This window comes from Lissotriton vulgaris, chromosome 8 (assembly GCF_964263255.1).
Source record: "Lissotriton vulgaris chromosome 8, aLisVul1.2, whole genome shotgun sequence".
Lineage (NCBI taxonomy): Eukaryota > Metazoa > Chordata > Amphibia > Caudata > Salamandridae > Lissotriton > Lissotriton vulgaris.
Window position 1 is genome coordinate 626,858,143 of NC_141696.1, and position 16,462 is coordinate 626,874,604.

A 16,462-nucleotide genomic window follows, 5' to 3' on the forward strand; every position below is an offset into this window, starting at 1 on the left:
TCACATGCACACCATAGTCCCTGGCCAAACCCAGCCTACAATCTGGCCTCGTTAGATACTGAAAAACATCATAATATCTTTAAACACATATGAATAACGTTTTTACAGTGCATAACATGAAGAGAATCACCTCTTGTTCCCAAATTTGCCAGTGAAGAAACACGAGGCACTACGCTGCAGGGTGGTCTGCCCAGGATCATACAATTTGGGTAAACGTGGACGCTGGGATTTGAGCCTAGGTTTTCAGTTGGCATTATTCAGCCACACGAGGTATCTGCACAGTCTACTTTTGTAGAAAAAAAAACATTGCTTCGTGTATTAATGCATTAATTGCGAGAGATTAAGCTAATGGCAATGTAAATGACAATGCCATTTATATATCTGTTTTTAAAACCAACACATAAATACAAATTTTGTCATTTACAATGCCAATAGCTCTAACTTTTCCAAAGGCGAAACCATTGCATTGTAAATGCTTGTTAGGTCTGGCTTGATAGCCAAGCTGTCCTTACCTTATTTCATCAACAGAAAAAGAGCTTTTTAGGAGCACTGCTGCGAAGGACTTTGGATGCATTCGCAAGTTGATTACATTTGGTACTACATTTGATCCTGCAGCAGCTGTGTGCTTCTGCCCAAAGAGTAGCTATGCTACACTTTTTGCCTTGTGGGTAAACTTATTCTCAATACAGCAGGGCTGAGTTGGTTATGATTACAAGCAAACGATCAAAGAACGACCTAATCAGTGTATTATGAAAAGTTTCAACGGAGGGGGTAGACCCAACGTAATCATTATGGAAAGCATTTGTTACAGCTAATAGGCATTCAATGGCAGATTGTTTTTACACTGTTAAAAGCTTTAGACAGTCGAATTTTTACATGGTATCTCATAGATTACTATAGTAGGCAAGGGTTGGTGTATTTTACCCATACAAAAATCTGTGGATATATTTGCACCGTGGTAATCTTTGCTAGGCCCTCTTAAGACGGTTGTGTATTGTCTAGTATATATTTGCTGTCTTGCCTTTATGCCTGATGGTTGAAAGCTTGTGCACAATATGGTAAGCCACGGACTTATCACTTATGGTGACAAGTCCTTGGTGAAGGCTACAGGCTTGATTGGTTCATTTGGAAAAGGTATGTTAAAGACTATAGTTCTTAACGTTTAACAAAAAACGATATTACCAAGGCAGTAACCTGGACTAATTTATTGCGAAAATCAGTTTTTAAAGCCAATAGACTGTCAATGGTGGATTATTGTTAAACTGTTAAAGACTTTAGGGAGGCATTTTGCTATATGAAATCTCCCAGATAATCGTGGTTAGCAAGGGGTTTGCTGTTGCTTACCTGGTTTAAAGATTTACAATGTGCTAAACCTTGTTAGATCCTTTTGATAAGGGCTGGATTTTGTTTTGCCTCATGTAATTTTGCACATCTTTGTAGTTTTCTTAATGTATGCCTGATGGTTGCAGACTTATGCGCAATACAGTGGTCTTTGTTAAAGTTCCTTATAGGTTTAATTGATTGGTTATGTCAGATGCCATAGGTCTGAGCTGTTTAATATGAAAAGTTATCAAAAAGGCAGTAGGCCTGACGTTTTGATAATTAAAAAAAATGTTAAAACCAATAGGCATGTAAAGGTTAGTTTTTTTACACTGCAGGCAGGTATTTTATTGCATGGAACCTCTGAGATTATTTGAGTAGTTATGCGTTTTGGTCTACGTTACAACCTTTGACGATCCCTGGGGTGTAGGACATTTTTCACTGTGTTAATTCTTCCTTGACCGTTTTAGGAGGCCGAGTAGGTTTAGTTGTCTGCCAGGCTTCTGTGTAAAGATCATAAAATTTATACATATTAATCTATACATGAACATATACACATAGTGCTTTGGGTCAGCTACTTTACGTGAGAGAAAGAGGAGAGTGGGTCAGCTACTTTACGTGAGAGAAAGAGGAGAGTGGGGCTTCATCTCTTACCTACCCCATTCTCCACCCCCTTCGCTAAACCCTATGTTTCAAGAAGGCTCATCAAGTCAGTACCCCCTTGTACCCACCAATGGAGTAGTCTCCATACGCCTTTCTCGATGTCAAGTCATTTATCCATGTTAGTTTCCCTGGGTGGACCCCAACATCTCTTACCTGGAGACTCAGTACAGTATTTCAGTTGTTCTCTGAGACATGTCTAGTACTATGGCAACTCACCGGTTTCAGTCTTCCACGAGTTCACAATGTTGCATCTAAATTGGTTGTTGTGAGCTTAAATAATTAACTGTAGTACACTCTTGTGGGTTTGATTATGCACAGTTGCACACTGCTTTAGCCTTTATAACTAATCCCTAGTTTGACAGGTGTTGCCTAAAATCAGGCATGCTGAGCCTACCATTTATTTTTCATCTGGCAGAGCAGTATTTCACAGCTGCTTTGTGCCCATTGTTCTCTGCAAATACCGGAACACAAACATTTCTGTTGCTGAAGCCTACTTTTATATTTATTTAAGAGCAATTTGTATCTGCTTCCGTTTGCTTGGTTCTAATACGCATTCAGTCAGTCAATAACTTTATTTCGGCCATTGCGGCCATAAAAGTGTCACATGCATACAATACAGTACAGACATAGTAGACCATCAATTGTAAAAACAGATCCTAATGGCAAAGGCTTTTTCTTCTTGGAGTCCCGACTTCCTAAAACATCAGGGGGAAAAAGGAAGCCACAAAAGTGCATGTGCAGAAGGTGTAATAAATTAATCTTGCAGGAGCCTTGGAATAGTAGAGTCTGCCCAACCCCCAGTTGATAAATAGGGACCTTGAAAGTGCATAAGGGACTAGAGATTCAGTACAGAGATTAAAGAGCTAGTTTGGTTCAATGTTCTAATACAATAATAAGTTAAAAAAGGAAGGTGATAAAAACTGTTAAAATCAGATCCAGGAGGTGTAGCTGCAAAAGTATATGCCGTAAGAGTTAACGGCATGACCCTACATGCAGTACAATTCCATGTTTGATACAATACTTAGTTTATAAATAAATACATATATAAAATTGGTTAAAAAGTGATAAAAAGCAAGGGAATTACGTCAGTTGCATAGTCAATGCATGCCTTCTACTTATCCACATTTTGCCTAGAAGTGTTGCAACTGCACAGACAATTGGCCTGCTGGAGTCCGATTTTAAGATGCGTAACGCGTCGCAATGACGCGTGCCTAGCTGTTTACAGATGGGAGCTATCCAACTGGATCTCAAATGGTGGTACCTAGGGCAAGCAAAGAGTATGTGACTGAATGACTCAGCTGCAAGAGAGCAACCGGTACAGATCACAGATGTAGAAAGGTGCTGGGACCAGGAGGCAAGAAAAGTGTTAAGAGGGAGGGAACCAAATCTGAATTGCATAATGAGTTTCCTGTCCTGGGCATTTGTAATAACCTCCGGATATTGCTCAAAAGCGCCTTCCAGTTTGAACTCCATAAAATCGAGAGTCAAGCGTCATCTGGTTGGATGGAAGATATGGGACTGCGCTACCCAGTCCCAGTAACTTTTCTTAAGTTGGGGTTTCGTTGGTAGAGATTCTGGGGTGTTGGTATCCCAAATGCCTTCCATCCCTAGAGTGGACAACTGTGATTTCACCCTAGTTATCCAGCCAATTTTCTTGCATATTTATTAAGCAGGCGTCCGTTTAACAGGATGGCGTACCCACCACCTTCCCCATTTTTAACAGAATTCAAGACCTAGTATAGCCAGTGTATAAGCATGAACAGGATATTTTATTGTTGCGTTTTTATATTCCCACTTTTTAAATTTTTTTATTTATATTTTGTTTGTTCAGCTTTTTTTTTTTAAAGCAAGTTTCCTGTCATCTCTCTTTTATTTTATATTAAAGTACACTGCTCTCTTTTTTTTTTTTTTACTTTTAATTGACCTTTTCCAAGCCCTCTGTATGGGTGTTTAATCTAGGAGTAGAGGACCTTAGTGACCCCCCCCCCCCCCCCGAGTGGTAACTGATGGATGCTAGCAACTCGTCAGCTTCTAAAGGGGAACGGATGTAATGCATTTTATTATTATACATAACCCTTAAGAAGGCAGGGAATCTCATCTGTACAGTAGCCCCCAAGGCCCTAAAACTCTCCATTTTCTGGCCCAGCTCCCACTGTCTGTCTAGTGTAACTTTTGACAGGTCTGAGCGGACTTCAAAGGAAAAATCAGGAGCCTTTAGCGATTTTGCTTTTAGTGCGATATTTAACATTTTTTCTTTTATAGTATAAGTGAGAAAGTTCACCAAGATCTTCCTCGGTTTCACTCTCCCTGGGTTAAGGCGGAAAGGGTTTCTGTGGATCCTCTGAATGTCTTTCTCTAGATCCTCCGTTGTTTGTTCTAGGCTGAGGGCATTCTTCAATAATGACACCACGTATGCCTTGATGTCGGCCCCCTCTTCCCCCTCTGGGATCTTTAAGAGTCTAAAGTTATTCCTTCGTGAGTAATTTTCCAAGGACTCGACCCTGTCCTTCATTGCGTCTCCTTCTCTTCGAAGGCCTTGAATTTTGGTCTCTGCAGACTCCCAAGCTGGCTTTTAACTCTTCCACTGACCCTTCCAAGCTCTCTGTTCTTTCAAAAAGGCCGTCCACTTTTTTTTCCAGGGTCTCACATGCTGCTCTAATCTCGGTTTGGTTCATCTTAGATTCAGCAAAGCCATTTTTGATCTCATCCCTCATAGCTGTTAGAAGAGCCTCTACCGAATTGCCCCCACTTTCTATGCTAATGGTGGGAACAACAGAGATGGGTGCCCCAGGATCTACTACTGTCGCTGACTTGAGCGCCACATCAGTGCTGGCTAATGCGAGGGACTCTCCCTCCTGCGCTTTAGTGTTAGTGGCACTCATGTTCCTTTCACAATTATCCCCAACCACCTCTATGTTATGCTGTATGTCAATGACTTGGGGCAACACTTTAAAATAGGAACTCAGTGATGGGGTAATCCGTGCCGCACTCTTGCAGGCACCTTTAGATTTACTTTCCCTTAGCTGGGTTCCTGAGCTGGCGCAGGCGTTTATTGTAAGGTTGGCAGAGCCCTCCCTTATGTTGGACCTTTGAATTTTACCCTCGGAAGCCACAGCCTCACCCCCTGCTTCGCTCTCTGGCTCACCTTCCCCCTCCGAGCCTAGTTCGTACTCAGGACCTTGCTCAGGTGTGCGCCTTGAGGCTATAGCAGGTGTCTACTTTGGTGCTCTTAACTCGTCTTTTTCCTTTTCCTTTTCCCCCACGACTGCCAATAGTGCTGCAAGTTTTTTTAGGACAACTCAGGAGTTCGCCCCCTCCCTGCACCCTCTCCTTACTTTCAAAAGGGTTGTCCCGTGGCGCTGGGGAAATCCGTAGGCTGCCGTTGCAGTGGCCCCCAGCAGAGGGCCACAGCCAATTTTCTTGTAGCCATCTAGCGCATAGACTTCGTCCAGAGCAGCAGCATATGGTTGTAGCTCGGGGGTTGTTTTTAGGTTTCGCCTATTATCATTCGCTTGCGAATGTAATAGGCGAAAATTCAAGTGCTCCATTCGACTCGTCAAACCACTGCGGTTTTTCCACAGTGCATGTGAGTCACATGACCACAAAAGCGGGTCACGTGACCACACAAGCACGCGCATCTGATCTTTCGAGCCCCCCTTCCCTTGTGTAGGTATCTCTACGGCCATCGGTTAAATATCTGTCAGTAACCCCTCATCATTGTAAAATCTACTCTGCCCATCCAACTTTCCTTTTTCCAAAGAAAGCTTGTCACTCGCGTGGGTGGCGTTCTGTTACTTTAAAATGCTAAGCATTAATACGATTATATATAGTTAACACAGTGTGCGTCCTGTTCCCTGGCGTGTCACCTACTGGGACTTTCTCAAATGCAGTTCCTTCCTTAAGAGCGCGGCTCAGTACTTTTACCAGTCACATTTCCATGAGAGTTGGATCAGAGTCGCAACCCTTAGTGTCCAGACCCCACACCCCTTCCCCCGCCTAGTGCGACCCTCACCTCAGCACTCAGCCGCTGTCTCAGCAACTCCCCGCCCCTCTCCCCTGCACTTCACTTCACGTGATCCAGTCGCTTCCGCAATCATTCTCAGAGCATGCGCACTGCAAGGTATAGCTCTTTCGGGCTCGGCGGGCTAGTTTAGGGAGCATAAAAGGAGGACAAGCCGTTTATGTCTCCTGTTTGAGCTCTATTCTATTGACATACATTGTCATTCTCTAATGCTAGTGTCTCGCTCCTGTCCTGGTCGAGAAAAAACTCTAATTTAAATCTAAAACGCACATATTCAATATGATATTGTGTTAACTCAACGAATCTGAAAGACAGACTGCTTCAAGCCATTTGACTGTCTAGGTTTGGCAGCATATCAATTTTCTATTAGTCACATGTAGCATTGTGATACCACCTCAAACTTAGCACAACCGTAGAAAAGTGACCTAGGTTCATGTTCACGTGTAGGTAACTTCACCAGAATCAGCTGGCTGGTGGAGGGGGGGGAGCCCTACCTCCCCTAAAACCAGGGAAGGATTAACACGCAGCCATGGTGGTCAGTGCAAAAAATGTGTTTCAAATGCGCAGTCTAGTGGCTCGTCGATTTTCTTTGTTTACAGCGTAGCGAGCATGCGTATGCAGATGACGCGTGTAGCCTCGTGTCCTCTCAGTGAAAAGGGAAGTAGACAAGTTGCTCAGCGCTGATGCGGCTGCATTCAACAGGGCGTTCACATTGAATGCCAGGTCACCGCCACATGTTAGCGTATGACTTGCACCAGGGGTCTGTCGGATGGCAGAAAATTGTTAATACTGAGGTATGTTAAGCTTACGTCTTCATATCTGCATAAAAGTCTGCGAGGTTCTGCCTCATTAAAATCTTTCGGTATGTCTGCGCGTTGTAAATGAACGTTTTCTTCTTGTAGCTTTTTCCCGCTTACAGTGTTGTTCATAGATCTATAAGGTTGTGGGGAAACTAATTCTCTGAATTTTTTCATACATCCGTCTCGTCTGTTCCCAAATGTTGGCAAGTACGCGAATAGGATTGGAGATACTACAGGGCTGGGTTGTAGGCGCCGGTTCAGATGCACCTTTGCTCTCTTATTTATCCAGCGTAAATCTGTCCTCTGCACGTCGTGACTTTGTGTCCAGAACATGTTGCAATTGCTATTCCATTAATACACGGGGTTCTACAACCCATGGGGAAAACCCATTTTCTAATTTCTTTATATGTGACCTGTGACTCACTCAGTCGCCTATTATACAGAAAAGAGGACCGAACTCCGCTGTAATATATATAACAATATGTCTATAGTTGTATTCTGACGTCCTATCCCTGCTACTGGAGCCAGCAGCCTAGGGCGAAGGCAGGGCAGGTCACAACATAATTATAGCTGCTGTTTAAAGGATTAGAAAGCAAAACCTGCCTTTTCTTTCTTCTACGTTGATTTTTCTACCTCTACATTGTTAAGTAATAAGATGTTTATAACAACATGTGCATTTTTCGCACTCATTAGGTAATTAAAGAAAAGTTAGAAACTTCTTGGTTGTATCCACGTATTCTTAGCTACTGTGCCTTAAAAAACAAGCACTGGCGTTGCCAATAGGTTTCGCATTTGGAAAGTTGGAGCTATTGGTTTTGTAAATGACATTTTATATTTATATATCGTTATTGGCATTGTCAATAACAATATATAAATATAAAATGTAATTTACAAAACCAATAGCTCCAACTTTCCAAATGCGAAACCTATTGGCAACGCCAGTGCTTGTTATACATAGCAAAAAGAGCAGGGGGCAGAACTGAGCTTTTTACACAAAGGTAAATCTACCCAAATCAATTTTCAGCGGTTGCAGGGGGGTACTCGTATGCCTGCCATTTATTTTTCATCTGGCAGTGCAGTATTTCACAGCTCCTTTGTGCCCATTGTTCTCAGAAAATACCGGAACGCAGGCATTTCCATTGCTGAAGCCTACATTTCATTTTATTTAAGAGGAATTTGTATCTGCTTCCGTTTGAGTGGTTCTAATACCCATTCATATGTTTGGAGTTATTTCTATATTTGATTCTCTCTTCTTGCTAGTGGCCATGGTGGAGTTCTGTTCCAAGCTATTGAGTTCCAAGCTATTGAGTTCCAAGCTAGTGAGTGGCAAATTGAAGCATAAATGTTCATGACAAATTTGTGTGGTTTTTGATGCTGTTCATTAAAAAAGGAGCAGTGAACAATTCGTAAATTCCTTTGATATTATCAGCTGCAATGTGGTAACTTTTATTTATATAATGTGCTGTAGGTGTTCACGTTTCTGTTTGCTGTTTCTGTTTATGCGTAGTGTGTAACTTTGAAATTTGTCCCTCCAGGATGTTAGTAAGCTGACTCCTCTTTCACGAGAAATTATCAGCAGACAAGCCACAATCAATATAGGTAAGAAAACAAGTTTACTGTTTATATTTTCACAAAGTGATCTGTTGGATGATTGGAAGTGTATTTGCCAGTATTAAATGCCTATTTTAAACCTATCTACATTTGTTTGTTAACCCTCAACAATTGATGCGATCTGCTCGAAAGGCACGCAGAATACGAAAAGAGGCCTGGAATAGAGTACTTGGAGATCACAACAACTTGACACAAGTTGGGCATGAAGCGTTTGATATCGTTTTGTGAATGATGCATTGTTTGAAACCAAAATGAGCAATGTAGCTGATGTGCAGAAATCTTTGCCAGTTTCTGAGGAGACTTGGCCAGAGTGTTGTGGCTAATCGCTGCTGAATAGTTTGAGACTGGTCCAGCGTGTGACTATTTTGTTGTAAAAGCCAAAAACACAACTTTCATTATCTTCTCAATGAGGTAACGGAAACATGTATGCCAACAGGACTCTCCTTGAGGAGTAAATTGGTATTCCATGCAGTTTCCTTAAATGTAATGTGTATACCCTGCAGTGAGAGGAGCTAGATAATTGTAGGTGTCCAGTGGGAAATAGTGTCCTATATGAGCAGTTTGTCTCCTCGAACTTACTTCATTTAGATAGCAAGAAGTGAAAATCGGGCTTGAAATTGGGAAGGTGAGAAAGCTGAAGTTGGCAGTGTTCTTGATCACATTTCACTGCGTCTTAGCTAACTACAAATATTTGGCTGAATTAAGCCTTATGTGTTCATGCTAAATCGACCCCTGTTGTCCAGCCCAGTATGATTCGTCTTGATTTTATGCACCCGTGCCTTCATGGACTCACTCCCCTGTGCCTAATTGTGCTTCCCTAGCAGCCACAGCTACTTTCTCCAAGTGGAGATCATTATAAAGACCAGGTATGTCATTTTTTTTTTTATAAAACAGTACAATTGTTATTCATTATGATTTGGAATTCCGAAGAATTCCACATAAAAATACATCTTACAAATCAACATTACATTCCTTACAAATTGCCAATCTAAATTCATTTTGTCAGTTAATCTAAAAACACAAATGACAAAATCAGTAGCAGCCATTCTAGAGGTTTTCCAGTGCCAGAAGGTATGAACCATGATTAGTTTGATTACCATACATGTATTCTACAGACTTATGCAGACTTATACTCTAACACTATCATAAATCATTCAGAGTTAAAAATTATTGTAAACTGCAAAGATTTAAAATCTGCTATACAGTACTAGATAATGAACGAAATAACCATGTAATAAAAAACAATAATTTGTCTATTCACTAAACTGTACTGTATAACTGTAGGAGAGTAGGGTCTGCTATCCTATGGTCACACCAATTTTTGCTTTTTGCTTCACTGGTTTTCGACTTAATGTGGCTGTGGGCCTGCTAATCAGACCCCCAGCCTGCTGTTCTCTCTCTAAATTCACATACATGTACTATAGGTACATAACCCAATTGGAACTGGACTCCTTGTCAGCCCCTGTACCATGCACTATAGGTGCTCAGGGCATAGGTGCCACCAAGGTCTACCAGGGGCTGCAGCATAGCTTTTGCCACCCCTGGCTGGTTCTTAAATTGACACAACTGGCTGATCCCTCAGCTGGGGCAAGTTGGTGTAATCACCTCTTGCTTAGATATAGTATACCTATATCTGGACACATATAAACCTGTGAGTCACTCCTATGGAAGGCCTTATCAATCATGGAGGCAGAGTGCGTGGTTTAACGTGAGATAGTGCTCGAGCATGAGCTGAGCCTGTCTGCAGCTGTCTGGAACAACTCCCTAAGCTGTTCCGGGATAATGCCATACCATATACTATTAAGTGCATTATAATCCATCAAGGTTATATGTTGACTTTGGTTTGGCTTTATCAAAACATGTCCTGTAAGGTGTCATACGATTTGGAATACTATCCCCTCGACAGTCCTGTCGACGGGGATAGCATTCCACCCCTCTAGAGGGAGAAGACATGTTACTTTACTGAAACGCGGTTGATTTTAAAAGAGCCTCAGCATCACAAAATGGGCGCTTCTGCCACAGACACGAGTCTGACCTCCTGCTGCAGACCGAAACTCAGCCGAGGAGGCCTGGACAAAGGCTTTCCTGTCGCGGGGAGGTGTCGCACCACCCCAGACAGGAGATAGTGGATTGTAGCAGGGAGGTTTGAAAGAAACCAGACAGTGCCTGGGGCGCACAAGGCTTCCCCTTGCATAATCTGGTCAAACCGGTTCTGGGGCACACCAGCCCCAGTCCCAGCGCGACCCTGGACAAAGGGAAAGGGGTGCATCCACCCCCTTCCTGGGTCTCACCCATAGGAGGGACCTAGCAGGTAATCCAGCCCCCTAGATTGGTATAAGAATGGGAGCAGTGCCAAAGCACTCAGATTATCCTGACTGAAACTTATGAAACGAAACTCTGGACCCTTCGACATCCTACTCGACGTAGAAGACTGAAGAATCTCCCTTGTGGTCAAGGAGTGACCACCCTGTACAAAGAGGCACCATCCAGCACCTCGATGTTTGCTTTGTTGCAGTTCCCGCCGGAACTCGAGCGACAGATTTCGACAAGACCAAGCGTGCCTGCCTTCTAACAGCCCGATCCACAGTCCCTGCAGAGCTGAGACCCGTGGAGGCGACCTGAAGCGTGGGGCCCGCCATCTTGGAAAGCCCATGAGACGCTGACCGTGCAGCCCCCGAGTGACCCTCGAAGCTGTGCATTGGAGTTTGAGAAGCCCCAGCCCTGAGCCTCTCTTGCACCGAAGCTCACCCCTCCACACTCACCGAGTGCTGCGTGGGGCCCTTCTGCATCTTTTGGCTTAACGCGTTAGCCCGGTCACTTGCCCGTTGGCTTGTGGCCCCTGTGCCGACGAACCTTGAAACCTAACTTGTGAATCTGGTTGCTGCAGACTTGCACTCGCTCCCCTGAAAAGGAGCACTCGCTCTGACCCTCCTGGTCCGAGTGTAACGCCATCTTCGAATCCTGCGTGGGTTGCCCTTGCCAAGGGTTGTTTGCTCCAATCCGGAAGCCAACACCTCCGACAGCGAGAGCCTGCGTGGGACAGCTCGTGATCCACTCCTGGACATCCTCGGTGCCCCAGAGTCCACGTGGCAGCGGAGAAAAGCGACCCGTCAACGACCTGAAAGCGCCCGACATTGCCTGGTTCCTTCCTGGTTCCACCCTGGTCACTGCTGAGTGACCCAGACTCTGTCCCCTCTGCTTTCAGATCATCTTTAACTTCGATCCACCCTTGGATCACACCGGACAGTTCTCGTCTCGACGCCTGCAGCATCTTCAGCTCCAAGCACCAGCAACCTGCGTGACAAAACCCGACACTACTTCGTACCTGTGCACCCGCTTCCTGTGGGTGAGGTAACTCAGCAAAGCCGGTGTTCCCACACTGGTACACACCTCTAGTGTGTGTGTCTTAAGTTTCGTCCTTCTAGGTTGAGCGGAAGTATTCTTAAACTGTAACTTTATAACTTTTACGCACCATTGACTTTGCGCTGCACCCGAATCCCGCTGGCTTTTCCCGACTTCAGCATTGCTAGTCCCGACTGCTCCCAGCGATTCCCTAGGCCCTAGGCCTAACCACTGTTCGATTGGTATCTCTTATACCACTTTCTTATTATATGGTTTGAGTGGCCACCCGCCCTCATCCATAATTGTGCAACTTTCATATGTTTTACTGTGCTTTTGTTTAAACGCTCGTGCCTCTGCCCTCATAAAGAGTACAGAGGATTATATAACTTGTGTATTGTCCTTTCGTTTGATATTATAGGATTGTGATTGGTAAAACAGCTCGCTCAACACGACCTCTTAAGTTAAGTCTTTAAGGCTGCTTAGTCCATCCTACAATTAGGATAGCTTGTCTAGAAGGTTGACTTACAACCAGACACCATAAGGGTTGTTTGGACTGATACAAGGTGCCCCAGAATTGGAGACATATATCAGGCCAACTTCTCACAATAACCAAGAGCATAATGAAAGTGCAAAGTAGTTCAATACTGTAGGAAAGTGGATATCGGACTATATGGTTACCCCAACTTTTTGCCTGGTGTTTTGCTCGTTTTCTACTTAGTTGGCCTGGGACCCTGCTATTCAAGGCCCCATTCTATCTGCTTTCTTTATAAAATGGACTCCATATACTTTAGGTACATACCAGATTGGTTACTGGGTCACCCTTGTGAGCCCCTGTGTAGTGTATCCTAGCTACCCAGGCCATAGGTGCACCCTAGGTCTACCAGGGGCTGCAGCATGTATTGTGCCACCCTTGGTTTGCCTTCCAAACTGACACCACAGGTCTGTTCTCACAGCCTGGGTAAGGTGGTGTAATCACTCCTTACTTAGATATAGTACACCTATATCTATATACACACATATACACCTATAAGCCACTCCTAAGGCAGACCTCGACAATCCTGGAGTTAGAGTGCTTGGTTTTATGTGAGAGCATGAGCTGAGCCCCTCTGCAGCTTTTGGAACCATCTCCTTATAGCTGTTCTATGATATAGCGTTATCATATACTCTTAAGTGCATTATAATCCTTGCGGTTAATGCTAACTTTGGTTTAGCTTTATCAAAACATGTTGTGTAAGGTGTCAAACATCTGCTGGCACCTCCCCAGACAGGGTTTTGTGTATTGGGGCAGGGAGGGCTGCATTCAGTGAATGCTTTCCAGATACTGCCTGGGGCACACTAGGTGCTCCATGCATTTCCGAGTTCAAACCGGTTGCTGGGGCACTCTGCCCCAGCTCTGGCACACTCTGCCCCAGCTCTGGCGTGAAACCGGACAAAGGGAAAGTGGTGTAACCACCCCCTTCTCAGGTCCACCCATAGGAGGGACCTTAAAGGTAGTCCAGCTCCTAAACTTAGGATAAGTATAGGAACCCAGTTCTTAGGACTTTAGATTACCCTGGACGAAACTCTGAAATAGAAATCCTGGACCTTCGACATTCCATTTCGACTGGAAGACAGAAGACGTCTCCCTTGTGGTCAAGGAGTGACCACCCTGTTCAATCAGGCACCAACAGCAACTTTGCCGGTCGCATATTCGAGGCTCCCGCCGGATCCCGAAGACTCTGCGACACAGGACACGGACATCCAGACATCTCTGACCCCGACCTTCGATCACAGCAAGGCTGAGACCCGTGGCGGACACGAGAGACGTGCGACCGGAACTCCTGGACATCCTGCATTTTGCAAACTGCATCGACTCACGAGGTATCTTGCAGTTTTGCATTGGGGTACAAGAAGTCCCAGACCCGAGCACCATTTGCACCGAAACTCAGGCCTCCACACTCCACGAGTGTCCCGTGGTGCCCGCTCTTGCATTTCAGCTCAACGCGTCTTCTCGGTTCCTAGTCCGTTGGCTAGTGAGCCCCCTGAAGATTCCATTTCGAATCTAACTTGCTTTCCAGGTTGCTCCAGGCTTGCTCCAGCTTCCCTGCAAAGGAGAAGCTCTACAGACCTTGCTGGTCTGCAACAAAGTCAATCTCGACATCCTGCGTGGGGTGCGTTTCCCAAGGCTTGTTGGGTCCAGTCCGGATACCGACACCGCAGTCAACTAGATCCTTTGTGGGACAGCTCGAAACCAGCTCCTGGTAGTCATCGACGCCTCCTGGTCCTCGTGACTGAAGAGACAAACTTCACCTTTTCACCTGAAATCACCCGACATTGGCTGGCAGTTTTCCATCGCCATCCTGGTCACTGGCAAGTGACCCAGACTCTGTCCCCTCTGCTTTCAGGTTCTTCAGATCTTCGATCCACCCTTGGATCCACCTAGGCACTTTTCCTCTGGTCGCCTGCAGCACGTCTTTGCAGCTCTTCTTTGCAGCTCTCCATTGAAATAGACGTCGAAACCCGACATCAAAAGACACCTATGCACCCGGCTTCCGTAGGTGAGGTAACATGAGTACTCTGGTAGTCTCGAGGGTATTGGCCTTCCTAGTGTCTAAGTCTGAAAGGGTTTAATCGTAGTCCATCTGGAAGTATCCTTAAACTGTAAATTTGTAACTTGTTCGTTTCCCATAGAAAGCCAATGGTAACCCGCGGCTGTGTCTAGACACTGCACGCGACTCCCGTGTGCCTCCTGCTTCCTAACCTTTTGTCGTTTAGAGTAGCCCCAGCGATTCCACAGGCCCCAGGCCTGCTTTCTAATCCTCACGTGGGTCTTATACCACTATTTTAGTATATGGTTTGTGAGGCCCCTAGGGCAAAACGTATACTGTGCTACTTATAGTATGCTAATTGAGATTCTTCTATTGTACTTTTACCTCTGACCTCATAAAGAGTGCAGAGGGGTTGTGTTTAGAATAAATACATATATATTTGATATATACCTTGTGTGTTGTCCTTTCATTTGGTTCTCAAGGGATTACAATTGGTAAAACAACGTACTTAATACACTCTCTGAAGTCTTAGCCTGATGGCTGCTGGCCCATGCTACCACTAGGATAGCTTTCTATAAGGTTGACTTTACAACCACCATCAATAAGGGTCGATTAGACTGGTGCAAGGTGCCCACTAGAACTAGTGGACATCATATGCCAGGCTAACTTCTCACAAATGCTATAGACTCGCCTTTTTCAGCATGTAGTACACAGTAGCAGAAAAAAAAGGATTTAGTAAGGTGTTTGAGATCTTACATAATGAGTAACTAGCAGCAAAAACATTGATTGTAAACATAGTATATCGGCCTAAGGGACCGAAGGGTCGAGAAAGTGCAAGTGCTCATTGCATACATATTGAGAAGATCCTTACAACTTTAGTAAATATTTAAACATTGCTTAAAAAAACTAAAAATTTTGAAACACATAGGTTCCGATGGGGTAGACAGACAATTTCGGGTCTCTTCTGTGGTGATATTATGCTTTAAAAAACAATTCCTTAAATATCTACGACGTGTTGATTGTAATGCGGGACAAACAAATAAAATATGAATCAGGTCTTGTTATACAGGAATTACATAAATGAAAATACCTTTTGTGTCTAGCAATACCCTTCCTGGCTCCTGTTACAATTCTTAGGGGGAGTAAATTCAATCTCAGTAGCAGAATCACCCTGCGTACTCCATGTTTAAGATTCCATAAAAAATACTGTTGGGGTTGTTTGGCCATACTGCTGCCCACAATACAATCAATATTTCTATTCTCTGAGCACATTTTAATATCTCTTTCACGAGAGCCTGTAGATTTTCTTAATTATAGTTTTCAACGCCCTTTTACAAAGAACCGCCGCCCCATCCTTATCTAAACCAAACCTTGTTAATGCTTTTAAATTATTCCTAAAAAAGGCACTTTTCTTTAATATTTACAAATATTTCTCTGTACAGTGCTACCCGTAGCAGGTTCTCAGAACTATTTAACAATGCATTGCACCATCTTAAGCATGCGTCCATTAATAGCACATACGTGGAAAGTAAACCAAATTCGAGCCTTAGCACTGCAATAGGTGCCACGTGATTCAAATTGCATATTTGGCGCCAGATTTGCCCCTCCACTTTCTTGAATTTGTCCCACTCTTGTGCATCTATTGTTTTACTGGCGTAGCTCAGAGTTGGTGGGATCTTTATTTTATAGACCAATATAATGTGAGAATAATGTCTTTTCCCACAGTGTGTGTACAGACGGTTAATTACAAAGGCTTGTGAGATTGCTTTGCCTTAGCTGAGCACCTATTTGTAAATATTTTTCCTAAGTATGATAATTTTTTACTACTTCCAATTTCTCTTTTCCGAAGAACCAATTCAAATCTTTTTCTGACCTTACATCCTTAATAACTAAAAATCATGAATTTACTCTTTAAAATATTTATTTTTAGATAATACTCTTCTGTGTACCTAATTAGCTCAGCAAGTCGTCTTTGTAGTCTGATTGGGGTTAAATCCATTTTTATGGCCGCATCTGCATATAGCAGACAACTCAGCTGTAAGTTTCCTAATCTAGGGGGATCCCCTTTACTGAGCCCCACTCTTCTTGGCAAATCATTAAATAGATAAAGTTAAGGGGCCCAAAGGCACCCCAGTTTGAACTCCTTATTGGTTACTATTTTCTTCGAGAGGCCTTGT

At 43.8% G+C, this 16,462-nt stretch overlaps 1 protein-coding gene across 1 annotated transcript in view; it reads left to right on the forward strand.

Moving 5' to 3' along the window:
• The first annotated feature begins 6,738 nt into the window (after positions 1–6,738).
• The window catches only part of EIF2S3 (eukaryotic translation initiation factor 2 subunit gamma), a 438,788-nt gene continuing 429,064 nt past the window's right edge, over positions 6,739–16,462 (forward strand). The window contains exons 1-2 of the mRNA XM_086936140.1: positions 6,739–6,798; positions 8,340–8,403. Coding sequence (XP_086792266.1) covers positions 6,739–6,798; positions 8,340–8,403 — 124 coding nt within the window. The remainder of the gene's footprint in view (positions 6,799–8,339; positions 8,404–16,462) is intronic.